The sequence below is a fragment of the Podarcis bocagei genome, assembly GCF_964188305.1.
Source record: "Podarcis bocagei genome assembly, chromosome: 12".
Taxonomy (NCBI): domain Eukaryota; kingdom Metazoa; phylum Chordata; class Lepidosauria; order Squamata; family Lacertidae; genus Podarcis; species Podarcis bocagei.
Genome location: NC_138137.1, coordinates 47,478,819 through 47,492,869, shown reverse-complemented (window position 1 = coordinate 47,492,869; position 14,051 = coordinate 47,478,819). Strand labels below are relative to the sequence as shown.

The following is a 14,051-nucleotide window of genomic DNA, read 5'->3' as shown; positions in this document are numbered from 1 at the left end:
TCTCAGATGCAATACATCTCTGAATACCAGCTGCTCGTAGTCACAGGTGAGGAGAGTAACGTTGCACTCAGGGGCTGCTTGCAGGCTTCCCATAGGCAACTGAGTCTAGATGGACCTTCGACCTGATCTAGTTAAGTTCTTTTTATGGCCCTTGAAGAAAGACTTCCCAGTGGTGGATTGTGCCAAAACATTTTCTTCTTAAATTGGGTCTTTGCTGCTGATGAGCATTTGGGCAAACCTGTTCAAAGAAGAGGAAGGGGAATCCAGTGTGAGAAAGCTCATTAAGATTAACATCCCTTTAGTCTTTGGTAAATCATATATCAAATGTAAGAATCAGGTGTTTTCTTTCTGAAACATTTTGATCTGTGCTATGCGTATAGCTCTAGTATAGTTCTAGGGAGGAGCTTATAATACGAAAAGGCAACAGAAAGTAAAAGTCAACACCTTTATTTTATGCTACTGGTGTAGAATACATTGCACGTGTCTTTCTGTTTTTAATATTGTAGTTGATAGTGAGTCTAAAGAAAAGTTAAGAGGATTGGTGTTTTGTTTTGTTTTTCTAAAGCAGAAAATTGCTGTGATTGTGCAAATCACATGGGCTGCTCTCACAAATCATACCTTCATATGAGTGAAAGCCCCACATATATGCTCATCCGATCCGAATATGTTGTTAGGGTAAAAGAACACATCTAATCAATGGGCTGCACCCAACTAAGTCATACTCTGAGTAAACCCATTGAAATTGAAGGACTTAAGTTAGCAAAACTAATGTAAGGCCAGTGATTTCAAGGGTCCTACTCTGACTTTTCCAGGCCCAAAACATTTGGGTTCCTGTGGAATTTTCTTAATTTTCTGCTTTGGTCATGTTAAGGCACTACGCAGGTAGGAGCACCCAGGTGTGCTCCATCCATGCACAATGCAGTTATTCTGGATTCTGATAGATTATGGCCAATATATTTAAGTGAAAGAACTGATACTCCCTGAATTTGACAGGAGTCAGTGCCAGTGAAAATTTCCCAACTGAGACAGGCTTCTTATAATATGTAATACGTCTAGAGAGATTGCTGGTGGGCTCAGAGGCTGAGACTGTTTCCTAGACTTGATGCAGACACATCAACTTCAAAGGCTGATGAGAAACACTTCATATTCACAAAATGAAATAACAAACGAAGGAATGAGATATTTCCTTTTTTCACATAACATAACATTATACAGAAGTTAAAATTTAGGGAGACAAGATGAAAAAGAGGACAAATCTCCTGTAATAATATTTTATTATTATTATTTATACCCTGTCCATCTGGCTGGACTTCCCCAGCCACTCTAGGCGGCTTACACTACATATAAAAACATAGTAGAACACCAAGCATTAAAAAAACCTTCCTGATACAAGGTTGCCTACAGATGTCTTTTAAAAGTTGTGTAGTTCTTTATCTCATTGACATCTGATGGGAGGGTGCCACTACTGAGAAGGCCCTCTGCCTGGTTCCCTGTAACTTCATTTCTCGCAGTGAGGGAATCACCAGAAGACCCTCGGAGGAGGACCTTAGTGTCCGGGCAGAACGATGTTGGTGGAGACACTCTCTCAGGTATACTGGGCCGAGGCCATTTAGGGCTTCAAAAGTCAGCACCAACACTTTGAATTGTGCTTGGAAACGTACTGGGAGCCAGTGAAGGTCCTTTAGGACCTGTGTTATATGGTCCCAGCAGCTGCTCCTAGTCACCAGTCTAGCTGCCGCATTCTGTATTAGTTGTAGTTTCCTAGTCACCTTCATAGGTAGCCCCATGTAAAGTGTGTTGCAGTAGTCCATGCGGGAGATAACCAGGGCATGTACCACCCTGGTGAGACAGTCTGTGGGCAGGTAGGGTCGTACCTTGTGTAGAAGCATGAATTTTAGCAGATATATGCTGTCATGCAGCTGTTAAAGGCGCAGCAGCCCTGTTCTTTATTCACACGGTCATCCTATCTTAATTCATAATACATTACTGAAGTAGAGTTAGGAAGAAAAATGAGCTCAAGTTTCACCACCCTAGGTGTTGCAAGATCTGAGTCACACACACGAGGGCCTCTTGCGGTGCGCTGGTTCACATGTCCCATTAAACCACATTAAAGTTTATTCTGAACCATGCCTTAAGGCAAGTGAGCAGCGTGCCCTGCTCAAACATTTCTGAGTTGCTCCTCCAGCCTTGGTTTCCTAATTGTGATTTGCTTGTGGGAAACATACAATAAGCACCGATTTGCACATAACACGAATCCAGCCTCTGGGTTTTTTTTCCTCCCTGGTGCGGCAGGAGCAGAGGAGGAGCAAAACACTCTTTCATATTGAACGATTGCTTATTTTAAAGGATGGTTTAAAGGGATGTGTGAACAAGCCCAGCATGTCTTCTGAGGCTTCGCTGACACCGCCAATAATCTTGTCGCTTCAGACGACAGCTTCAGTTGTTCCTGCAGTGGAGTTGCCCCTATCAGGGAAAACAGTTGGAAATTGCCACTAGAATATTTATTTCTTTGTTATTTGTAGCATAAAGGCATTGGTCACGATCCAGGATAGCTGATTGTGCTGCGCTGAGGGATTTTTGTTTTTGTTTTCCCTCGCAGTGCGCATGGCTAGGAGTTCAACTTGAACGGAAATCATGTACACTTATTTATTATATTGAGTTCAGGTTCTGTTTTTTTTTTTTAAAAAAAAGAAGGTATTGAAGAGCATTTGAACACATTTTACCCATTGGTTGCTTAATTCCTTCCCACTGACACCAATGGGGTTTAAAAAGGACTTAGCTTCGGCTGGATTGTGGCTCATTCAGAGTTGGGAAATAGAAGTGGAGAGACAACTGTTACTTTTTTTCTGAATTGTATTGAGAAATCCTATTTATAGGCTTCATTTGCACAGTTGAAAATGTTTGAAGGACCAAGAACAAAATTAGGTCAAACTTTCCAATATTTGGATTGATTGAAATCGCATTGCAAAAGGTATGTTAAAAGAAAGAAAAAAAGGAAGCTGCTTAATGTAGCCGTATTCTAAAGTTTAAAAAGACGCCTGTTTTGTTATGCTCTGCTTGTAGGTTCTCATAAATTTCAAAACTTCGTCCCATTTGTGGATTTTAGTTGAACTTGCACCAGGAGCGCTGAGCTCTTACATGGGCCTCTGCTTTGACCCAGAATAGGTCAACTTTAACAGATCTTTCTGTTTTATCCTGAAGGCCTGTTTCAATTTTTTTAAAAAGCCAATTTCAGTGAAGGAAATGAGAATTTATAAACTGCAACCTTTCCAATGAACCCAATCAGAGCAACAACAAACTACAAGGCAGCAGAATTTGGAAGGAGGAGGGAGATGGTTGAATCCATATAGCGTTAACCTCCAGCAAAAGATCTAGATTTGGCAATTATGTGTACTTCACATTTCTGTTGCGTTTGAGCTTTCTCAGGCTTGGTTCACACTTAGGTGGAAGAAAGTCCTCTTCCAGCTGCATGGGATTTTGAGGAGAGGAGGGTGTCCACCTGTGTTCAGCTCAGTCACACAGGACAGTATCGGCTTACCGTCACTCCATGCTCTTGGAGAGAAATCAGGGGACTGAGGAGCCACTTCTGCTCTTATCCTACAGCTGCCCATCTTCCTCTGCAGCTCTGACTGTCTTTTGAAAACAGTGGCTTCTTCCTAGTCAGGGGAGGTAAGCTATATAGAATTTGATGCTTTCCAAAGGAAGTCATAGCTGCTTAGACAGATTGGCGTGGGGTTGCAATAGCAACTCCTGTTCCTTTTTTCCTTTCCAATAATTCAGGTAAGGTGAATTATCTTCTGAACCTTGCTTGAAAGGAGTTCCCTAAATTCCTTAACGTCCCAAACAGCTGGAGGTGGATTCCAGTCCACGCTTTCAAGCATATAACAGTGGTATAAAATCATGGTTTTAGCGTCCTAATGCAGAGAGGGTACTCTCATCACCTTTCTTCAAGAAAATAGAGGTCGTGTAGGGATTTTATAAAGCTTGCATTATTCAAGCTTGCACTATTAATTTCTTTTAGCAGGGCAGTTTTTCTGTATAGCTGGGGACATTGCATATATGTTGTGTTTGTGTTGCTAACCAGACACTCTCATAACAAGCCTTTCTTGGAGGTTAAAACCTTAGTGTCCAGTCATCCAAACATTTGGAAAAAAAATTAGGGTTTCAAGTTTAAAAAAGAATTGAATAAACCATTAAAGAGGTATGATAATTAAAAAAAAATATTTATAATGCCTAACTGTTACTAGACTTCAAGAAATGTGCTTTGCTCATGGCTGTTTCAGATACTGACAGAATGTTCTATCAAATTATTTTGTATTTTTTGTAGGACTGGGAGACAGAAACTCATGACTGGTATTGTTTTGAATGCCATTTGCCCGGAGAGGTGTTGATATGTGACCTGTGTTTTCGTGTATATCATTCCAAGTGTTTATCTGATGAGTTCAGGCTTAGAGACAGCAGTAGTCACTGGCAATGCCCAGTTTGCAGGGTGAGTACATCTGAGCTTTCATGTGCTGAATAGAGACTTGGTATTTGTTATTTCTAGTTTCAAGAAGATGTTTCTGGCCAGGAGAAAACACCCAGTTTTGCCTACTGCAGGGATGGCGAACCTGGACTTTTTAACTGGGACCCTTAACTTTCAACAGACCCAGCCAACATGGTCAGTAATTTGGGATGATGGGAGCTGTAGTCTACTAACACCCAGAAGGTCACAGGTTCCGCCATCCCTGCCTAAACAATGCATATGTTAAGTGCAAATCCGGAATATGGTCAAATTTGGATGTGCCTGGGCAAAATCTAGAAAAGCCTGCTGTCAATGGGCATTTCTTGAGACAGACATTAGAACAAATGTTTTGCTAGATTGGTCTGAAGCAAATCATGATGTGCCATAAGCTGGAATTCCAGAAATAACCTAAGTGAATCCTCAAATCAGTCTTGGCAGACGTTTGTCCTGGTCAGGCAAGCTGTCCCAAGTGTGGAAAGCTCCAGTCTATACAGAGGGAGTTCCACAGTCAGTTTCAGTAACAGAGCTCCCTCCTCCGATTCAGTTCATGGTGCTTGGAGTCTGTGGGCACAGATCAGATTCATACACACACACATACCCCATCACAGCACACGCAGAACTTTGATTCGCAGCCATTTTATCTTTTGCATTTGCCTCGATGTTTGGCGCTTCCTACATTTGCCCAAGCTATCCAGATATGTGTTAAGATTTGGGGTTCTCTCATAACTCAGATGATGCAGATCAAATATAAAAAGAAAATGTGCATACCTCCAGAAGGTTTGCATTGTGCTGCAGCAAAATGCATATATATATATTTTTCTTCTGAACTTTACTGATGTTTATAAATGCTACATAAAACTGTGGGTTGAGATCCACTGCAGTTTTTATTCAGACATTATAGATTGAGCTAATATTTTAGGTTCCCTAGAATTTCTATAATGCAAGGGTCTTTTCAGTCCAAATCTCTGTTTTAGTATTTTTCTTTAAATCACTCAAATACAAATACCAGAGTCTTTAAGCTTTTGGTTCTCCCCGCCCAGTAAGTCATAGTTTAGGGGCTGCGATGGCAGCAGGGAGAGATGGGAAATGAGAATTTCATATTTGCCAAGTTCAGTTGATGAGGCAGGTAGGCTTTTCTCCTCTGCTTTTCCCATTTAACTTTCCTATATATACGTGTATATATATACACATGCATACATGTAAGATGTGTTGAAAAGCACTGGGGCTGTGAATAAACGATCGTTGTAACTTGTATTGTTGCAAGTATGCTCTTGTTTATAAGCAATAATGAGTCTGGTAGCAAAAGTAATGGAAGTTCAATATAATTTGGAGTCCATTGATAGAGGTCTAGGGTAAGCCATTTGGCCTCAGGAACAGGGAATGAATTTACTTCTGCCTGATTCCTCATTTAGTTCTTGGTTTCCTTCCTTGCCAGAGAGAGCTCCCAACCCTTTGACCTTGTCCTCCCATTTGCTGCTTTCCATCCTTGCCTGCTTCCTTCCTCCCTTGCCTTGCTCATGATGTGGTTATAGCTCTTCAAGAGGCCTCACTTTCACCCAAGAAAACTCCCCACTTCCATATTTTTCTGCTGCCTCCTGTCCCACCTGCCCACTTCTTTGCTTTTACTCAAGTGAATGTAGGGTGGCTGGAGTCAAAAGAGGAGAGGGCCCCTGTATAGTTGTTTAGAAGGGAGAATTTCACCAAGCTACACCTTCTACACAATTCATAGCAGTGCAGTAACCCATTCCCTTTTTGCAAATGGCTGCCCTGAGAAACATCTAATCCGTATAGCTGCTGATCATCCTTATTGCCATCCCCAGCACTGTTCAGCAAGACAGATTTTTGCTTCCAGCTTTGCTGGTATAGCCAAGCTGCTTTTAGGAACAGCAGCTTGTAGTTCAGCGCTGGGGATTCACGTTGTAAAATTGGGCACATATTCCTGGGTGTTATGCGCTCCTTAAATTAAGCCCATCTTTTTTTTCTACGTATCTTCAGGCAGTTTCAGTGTAACTTTAGGGGTGTATATTGTTCTCTGGAATGCATTGACATCAGGCCACAAACACAGCCTTAAAGAAAAGAAAAGGAAAACCCCACATAGGTCCCTGCAAGAGAGGACAAAAATTGTGACACTGTACCATTTGGCAAAACAACTCCACGCAGCCTGTTCTGCCTAGTCCCTTGGCACTCTGCCGTAACACTGGCCAGCTGCATCTCTTAATGTTTGTGTCCCACTATGCACACCAGTAGTGAAGCAACAAGCATATTATACAAAGCTTTACTTAATGGTGGCAAATACCAGTCGCTACTCAGCAGAGGAACAGCTGATGCAGAAAGATTTGAACACCACCACTAGCTTATTGGCACTGAAGTTTGCAGGTGTAGGTTTCACATTACAGACAAGTGGGGTGGTTTTTTGGGGGGGTTTTATACTCTCATGTTCATCTGGTATGCTTAATTTTACGGGTGAGTGCATATTCTCCTGCAGACTGCAGTGTCGTCAGGCCACGAATGCCTTTGTTTTGGAAAAAGCAAGACTTGGTCTGCTTCGCACCATTCTTGCTCTCCCTTAGCAGGAAGCAGAGGCTGCTGGCTGTACTTGGGATAGCAGCAGCTGAATGACCAAGTCAGCTTTCTGCATTTCCCCCATCATCTTGCACAAACGTGTCTTCTGAGTTTCTACTATTATGAGCAGTTGAACTAGAGATTCATAAAGTTTAAGTCTCTCTACCCGTGCCTCTCTCTAGTGCACAGGGGCGGAGAACCTTTTTGGCCCAGCAGGCCAGATCTTTACCCCCGTGGGTTAACATTGACAGAGGACCACGGCCACTTGCCTATTAGTCATCTGACATGGTCCCGCCCACCTACCTGTCAAAGGTGGCCTATGGAAGTGATGGTGTGGGGTGCACCAGCACATTCACTGCAGGGACCCCAACAGAACCCAACCCCCATCCCATCCCTCAGTGACTGTGGCGATCACACAGGGTCCCCAGACGCTTCACCGTCTATTGATCCCTGTGCCACCACTTTATTTCTCGCTGCCACCACCCAGGCCCTACCTGGTACAATACTGAGTCCAGTCAAGGTTAAATTGGAACATAAACTTCTGTTTCTTTATTGCAGTTTAACAAGCGTGTGGTTTCATAAACTGTATCGGTCAATTACAGTCATGGGGTGTCTATCCAGACCTATAACTTCCGCTACCTGCTCTCACTCACTAAGCCACCTCTTAGTTATTTACTTGTCTTCCTGGCCCCTAACTGTTCCTGACTCAGCTTATTTCGCTACACTAACTCAACCTACCCACAGACTCTATCCCAGTTCACTCCCACTCCAACCAACCACCCAACTCCCAACAAACTTTGCCCCTCCCAAAGCTGATTCCACCCCCTGGGCTCTGACTGGGTAACCTGTTTAACTATTTTACATCCAGCACTCTCATATGTTAACGTCACAGTGACATCACCTGTTGGGCAGGTTGGCACGGTTTGGGAAAAACAGCTGTGTGGGCCGACACAGACCCCCTGCTGGATCCAACGTACGCACCCGTGCTGTAATGCATGCACACCACTCAAGACTTCATTCTTGAGCTAAGAAACAGGTGGTTCACTTGGGCACCAGGAAATAGGCAGTGGGTAGTATCAATTGGCTTGGCTCCTTGTCCCCCAACTTGCTTGGTGAAAAAGACTGTTTAAAGTGATGATGGCAGTAGAGCAGACCTTTGCATCATAACTGGGTCACCAGTTAATCCTTGGAAAACAGGAAGGGGGGCAATTCAATGCATATTTAAGGGAGCTTAGTTCTCCCCAACCTTTGCTTTCCCTCAGAAGGTGTCTTTAAATCCCAAACCCTCAGTTTATATTAATATGACCCAGGCTGTGTTGTCCTTTTAATAATAGCTGTTCATCAAATGGCATACATGCAATACCCTAATGCAACTTTAAGTAAGCATAGATGTGAACTATTTGCCTCTCTTCCTCTATGCTTGCGGTTATATATATATTATAGTCAAAAGCCAAATAAGATTACCACATTCTACAGGGACAGTAAAGAGCATATGTGCTTTGAAAACCGTTTTATTTTCCAGTCCCTTTGTGAATTGAGATTCAACAAGTTTTTTCAGGGTAATGTTTGTGTTTGTTAACAGCGTGCATGAGCTACCCAGGCATTCTCCCATTCAGGAATTGTAAAAGTCCAGACATGTCGAGAAGCACATCAAGCAACTGCCATTCTTGAGTTCATATTTTAAAACTTACCCATTTTTTTAAAATGTAGTGGTTGAGTGAAAGTCTGAAGAGAATAGGTTCATAAAGGCTAGTAACAGATTATCATTATTATTATTTTTTTAAAAAATCATTACAGTATGGTATTCCTTGACAAAATAAACAAACAAATGTGCAGGTTCCTGGAGAGGAGATCACGGGCACTCCGTTCTTCTGCTGCTGTGCTACTGTAAACTAAATCATGGTTCCTTTAGTGTTAACATCTCGTGGATTATCTCGCTCCAGACAGACCATGAGCTGAAGCCAATATTTGTTTATGGACTGGAGAAAGGAGCAAAGCAGCTGCCATATTCTTTTTCGGAACCTGTCCATTTGCTCGTTCACGCTAAGCCATGATTTGGCTTAGTGTCATGTGTGAACTGGGCCAATATGTGGAGCAGTTTCTGGAATGCTTGACGCTGAATCAATTACAACACGCTCCAGCACACAGACATTGTCTCTCATTCACCATGAACGTGGAATTGTCAAAAGTCAGTACTGAAAATATTTAATTGGCGGTATGGACAGGGCTTTCCTGTGCTGACATGGCAGCAGAAGCTAAAACTGATAGCAAGACCTGTCTGAATATTGTCCTTTATAAAAACGTTGGGACTGTTGAACCTGGTGTGCAGATCGCTGCTGGCTAATCTTAAAAACAGTTTGGCATTTGGGTTTCCCCTCCCATATTTCTAGACGAGTCCCTTCCTGGACACATTTAAGCCAGATTGTTGAATCATTAAGGGCCGTGAGAAGTGTTTATTCGTGTTACAGCCTTTTTTAGATAGTAGAGCTGAAGAATTCATTTGACAGACTTTGAATAATTCAATGTATGTCTGAAAAATGCTGTTGGCTTTGGTCTTTGAAAAATATATACAGCACATGTGCAGATTAAGCATACTGTATAGGGTCACTGATGCCCTAGCCCACAGGAGACAGTGCCAGAACATTCACAGGCAATTCTGTTTATGCCAGGGGCAGCATGCCAGTGGCTTTATAGTAAACGAACCCTACTCTAAAACAGTTTGGTTTTTCCAAGCATGCTAGCTGTGTAGATATTTCTCAAGAAGTGGTCTGCCTCCTCCTAACTGGCTCTTAAATCCAAATTTGGCTGTCTTCCTTGGTCACTTTTTCGCTGTAGTGTTTGAGAATGAATTTGGACATTCAGAGATAGGGACAGGAAGCATAAATGCCCCGTGCTTCCTTTCCCTAGTATTGCTCCATAATATTTGAAACAGATCAAGAGGTACTATTGCAGGATCAATTTTTAGTTTGATAAACCATGCTATTCTTAATGCCAATGGGATAACCTGAACTAACATACTTATTTTCAGCTACACTGACTGTTTTTGCTTAGAGAACAGGAACAGGGAGACTCAAAAGAGTATTGCTTGTCACCCCGCAAAAGTACCTCAATTCTTTTGCATCCCTTAATGCAGTTTGAAAGAAAATACCAAGATTTTTCTCAGGAAGTATTGTGGTTTATGTAGGGATGCTTACAGAATATAGGGTTTTAGGGTTCTGAATTACCAAAACTCTGATCATCTTGGAACCCACAGTACTTTGATTCCAGAATTTGTGCCCTCAGGTGTTTAAAAATTAAATAAAGGTGTTTAAAAATTAAATAAAGGTGTTTAAAAATTAAATAAAGGTTGCTTTTCTGCAGGAGTATATTAGCACCCCACCACAAAATAAAACTTTGAAAAGGCTTTCCAGTGTATTATTTCAATTTTTCTATTTATTAGAGTTCTGAAAGCAATAAACACATTTGTTTGCAGGAAAGTTTTTTTTTTAAAGTGCACTCATACAAAAAGGAAACACAGAAATAACTTGAAGGAGTAACCTTTTTTTTTTGCGTGGTGTGTGTGTATGTGTGTTGTCACTTTTTGGGTGGTTTCCCCCCTCCTGTATAAAATACATTATAAACAATCCACCATTTTTATTTTGTCCTGCGTAACAGCTAGCCCAGAACTCAATCTATGATGGAAAAGTTGAATAGTTAGCAAATTGTGCTTTAAATGTTTGAGACAGGTGCTAAACAGGTGGTCTTGTGTTGTGCGTTGCAAGTTTCACTTATGCAATAAGACCAAAATTACTCAGTTGCCAGGTATAGCAGCACATTGAATCTGGATAGCCATGTTGGCTTCAGTGGAACTTTTCAGGAATAATGATTTTAATGAATGCAGCCAATATACCAAACAGCTTGCATTCATTGGAAACTGACAATAGGAAATTGTGGTTAAGAAAGTTGCACTAAGAATTTAGAATAAAGCTGTTTGGGTTTCAGAGCACCCTTCTGGCACAACCCTCTGGTTTGATATTATTGTACAAGAGTGTTTGTGAAGCTCTGATCTTCTGTAAAAGGAAGGAGCGACTTTTCAGTTTCGCAATCTGGATTAGGTTCCATGGCAGCTGAACCACAAGAGACGGAAGGGGGGGACGGAACCAAAAATGCTACTATAAGTTTTTCAAAGTGGTGACATTTCCCCCCACTAAATAGGACAGTTGACATTTGTGACACAGCAAGGATCCCTGTGCATGCAGGGTTTCCTAGTCTCACCTTTAAAATGGCATAAGCTTTTGAGCCACTCCTCATACATAAACTCAGCATTTTTCTCTACCAGACACATGGAGCTTGGGTTCATATCCACAGAGCTTATGACTTGTAGCCCCCATGACTTAAACAAACAAAAAAAAGTGTTTTCCATCCAGCAGCTTTTTGCTCCCCCAATTGACAGGAATAGGATCATAGAGTTGGAAGGGATTCCTGACAATCATCTAGTCCAACCCCCTGCGATGCTGGAATCTCAACTAAAGCATCCATGACAGGTGGCCATTCAATCTCTGCTTGGAAAACCCCAAGGAAGCAGAGTCCACAACATCCAGAAAGAGAGTCTGTTCCACTGTTGAACTGCTCCTGCTGTCAGAAAGTTGATGTTCAGTCGCAATCTCCTTTCTTGTAACTTGAAGCTATTAGTTCAAGTAGAGAACCAGGGTCAAGTTGACCCTTAAGACTTTTCTGATCCCTCAACAAAATATATACAAGGCTATTCTCCCACTTCCCACTTGGCGGCTCATTACAGTACCATGGTTGACCTACTGGTTGATGTTGAGACTCTATTAGGTGTCCTCTTTTCTCTTTCTTTCTTTCTCTCTCTTTCTTCCCAGCCTCCTTTGGTGTTGATGTGGACTTACTGTTCCCTGTTAAGATGCCTTCCTCTCTAGTCTGTAGTTTTCAGTCAAGGCTAATGCCATGTCGAGGCAAATATACGCCTTTGCATATGTTACCCAGGGTCATCCCACTCCCTCCCCAGATTGCCCTAATCAGGTATCTAGATGCCATTGGGGTTTCTCACCAGCGTACCATAGCACATAGAGTGCTGGAGCAGAACACGAGAGACCTTGGTTTAAATATCAGTTCGGTCTTAGACTCTATAAAGATGAAATCAAGAGAGACATTATCCTAGTTTCTCTTCCTTAACTGTAAAACTAGAATTAGCAGTTTAAGCTCATAGGGAGGGATGCTTATAAGGGCAATTAAAGTAATTGTATTAAGCCGTTTGCACAGTAAAATGCCAGTCCTAAGCAAGTTAACATAGACATAAATCCTGTAGGTTTCAGCAAATGCATCGACCCAGCGAACTTTGGGGCAAGTTAAGTGTGCTTAGGCATGGGATAACAGCCTAGGATGGTTATCGCATCATTTCACAGCGGCCATTAGATTCCTCACAATTAAAAAAACAACGACAACCCTCTTTCTTCACTTTCTGGTTTTAAGAAATTAGAGGAGGGGCGGACAGAATGTGCAGTGCCTTCTAAACCAGCATCAGGATCACTCCGTGCAGATTCTTGCCTAATCGCAATCTGCAAGTGAAGATTAATCTAGCTTGCTTGAGCTAACCTGCCATTGGATCTTTAAACGTGTTTTGCCTTGTAAGATTTTAAGAGACTTGCTAAAAGTCTGAATTCTTTAATAAGACTGCTTCTTTCCCCTTTTGTTCGTTTGTTACCAGAGCATTAAGAAGAAGAACACAAGCAAGCAAGAGATGAGCACCTATTTGCGCTTCATCGTCTCCCGGATGAAGGAACGAGTGAGTGTTGAAACACGATGCTCTTGATGGTGCAATTGCTCTTTATGGCTAAGCCCCAGATTCTAGTGTTTCTTCCTGTACCTTTCGATTCATTTCCAAAGCAGAAGACAAGGCAGTGGTGGCCCCTCTCACCTTCCCCCCACTCTACGCCCTTCTCCCTCACCTCTCCAGCTGCTTTTGATCTCCCCGCCCTCTGCTAGAGGATGGCGGGCAAAAGATTGCACGAAAAACAGGTTTCAACAGGGCCGTGACCTCATGCTTGAATTCATGCAAGGGAAATCTTCAGGTTGCAACCAGACAACTCCGTGTGGATTAGCTTCGGAATGGACTTGTTCCATCAATTATATTGTATTTGGGAGAATGCCATGGTCCAGATAAGCTTGCGCACCTCTTGGCAGACAACAACGGCATTTTCTTGTTAACAGCTGGGTGACACTGGATAACACGTGTCTGTGTAACAAATGGCCATGACTTCAATCCGTGAGATAGCCTTGTGAAGGTGCATCAGGTCCTCAGGCTCCCAGATGATCTCTTCCTTTCAGAGAGAACTTGGTGCGGCTCTTACTCAGAGAGCTGGAGAACTCCCTGGCATTACAGGACCCCTGTCTGCAATAGGTACAGCTTTCCTGTGTCCTATCGCATTCCCTCCTCCCTGGCTCATCACAGGGATGAGCAGCCCCAGGCTCCAGTGTGGTGTAGTGATTAAGAGCAATGGACTCGTAATCTGGAGAACCGGGTTTGTGTCTCCGCTCCTCCACATGCAGCTGCTGGGTGATCTTGGTCTAGTCACACTTCACTGAAGTCTCTCAGCCCCACTCACCTCACAGAGTGTTTGTTGTGAGGGAGGAAGGGAAAGGAGAATGTTAGCCGCTTGAGACTCCTTCGGGTAGTGATAAAGCGGGATATCAAATCCAAACTCTTCTTCTTCTTCCTTCCTTCCTTCCCCTCCTCCTCTCTGTCCTTCCTTCCTCTTTAGGCAGCACTGCAGCAGCACAGTCACTCTCCCCTGTAATCTCTCCACTGGTTTGTCTGCTTCTCTCCTCGATAGCCTTCTCCATGCCAGCTTCCTCCGTTGTTCCTCTCCGCTTCTTCTTCTAGCCAGGGCCTGCTGCTAATGCCCTATGTACCATGGCAGAACATGCTCCAAGGTTTTACAAGCATATTGTCACTGCACAGTTCCACTCCTGTTCTGGTTTCCCA

At 42.7% G+C, this 14,051-nt stretch overlaps 1 protein-coding gene across 13 annotated transcripts in view; it reads left to right on the top strand.

Annotated features, from left to right (window-relative positions):
- The window catches only part of ZMYND11 (zinc finger MYND-type containing 11), a 108,535-nt gene that overhangs the window by 75,858 nt on the left and 18,626 nt on the right, over positions 1–14,051 (top strand). For 10 of the 13 annotated variants that reach the window (XM_081163641.1, XM_081163646.1, XM_081163650.1 and 7 more), the window contains 2 exons: positions 4,328–4,489; positions 12,774–12,851. In XM_081163641.1, the coding sequence (XP_081019767.1) occupies positions 4,328–4,489; positions 12,774–12,851 (240 nt within the window). The remainder of the gene's footprint in view (positions 1–4,327; positions 4,490–12,773; positions 12,852–14,051) is intronic. The other 3 variants (XM_081163642.1, XM_081163644.1, XM_081163645.1) reach the window with 1 other exon arrangement.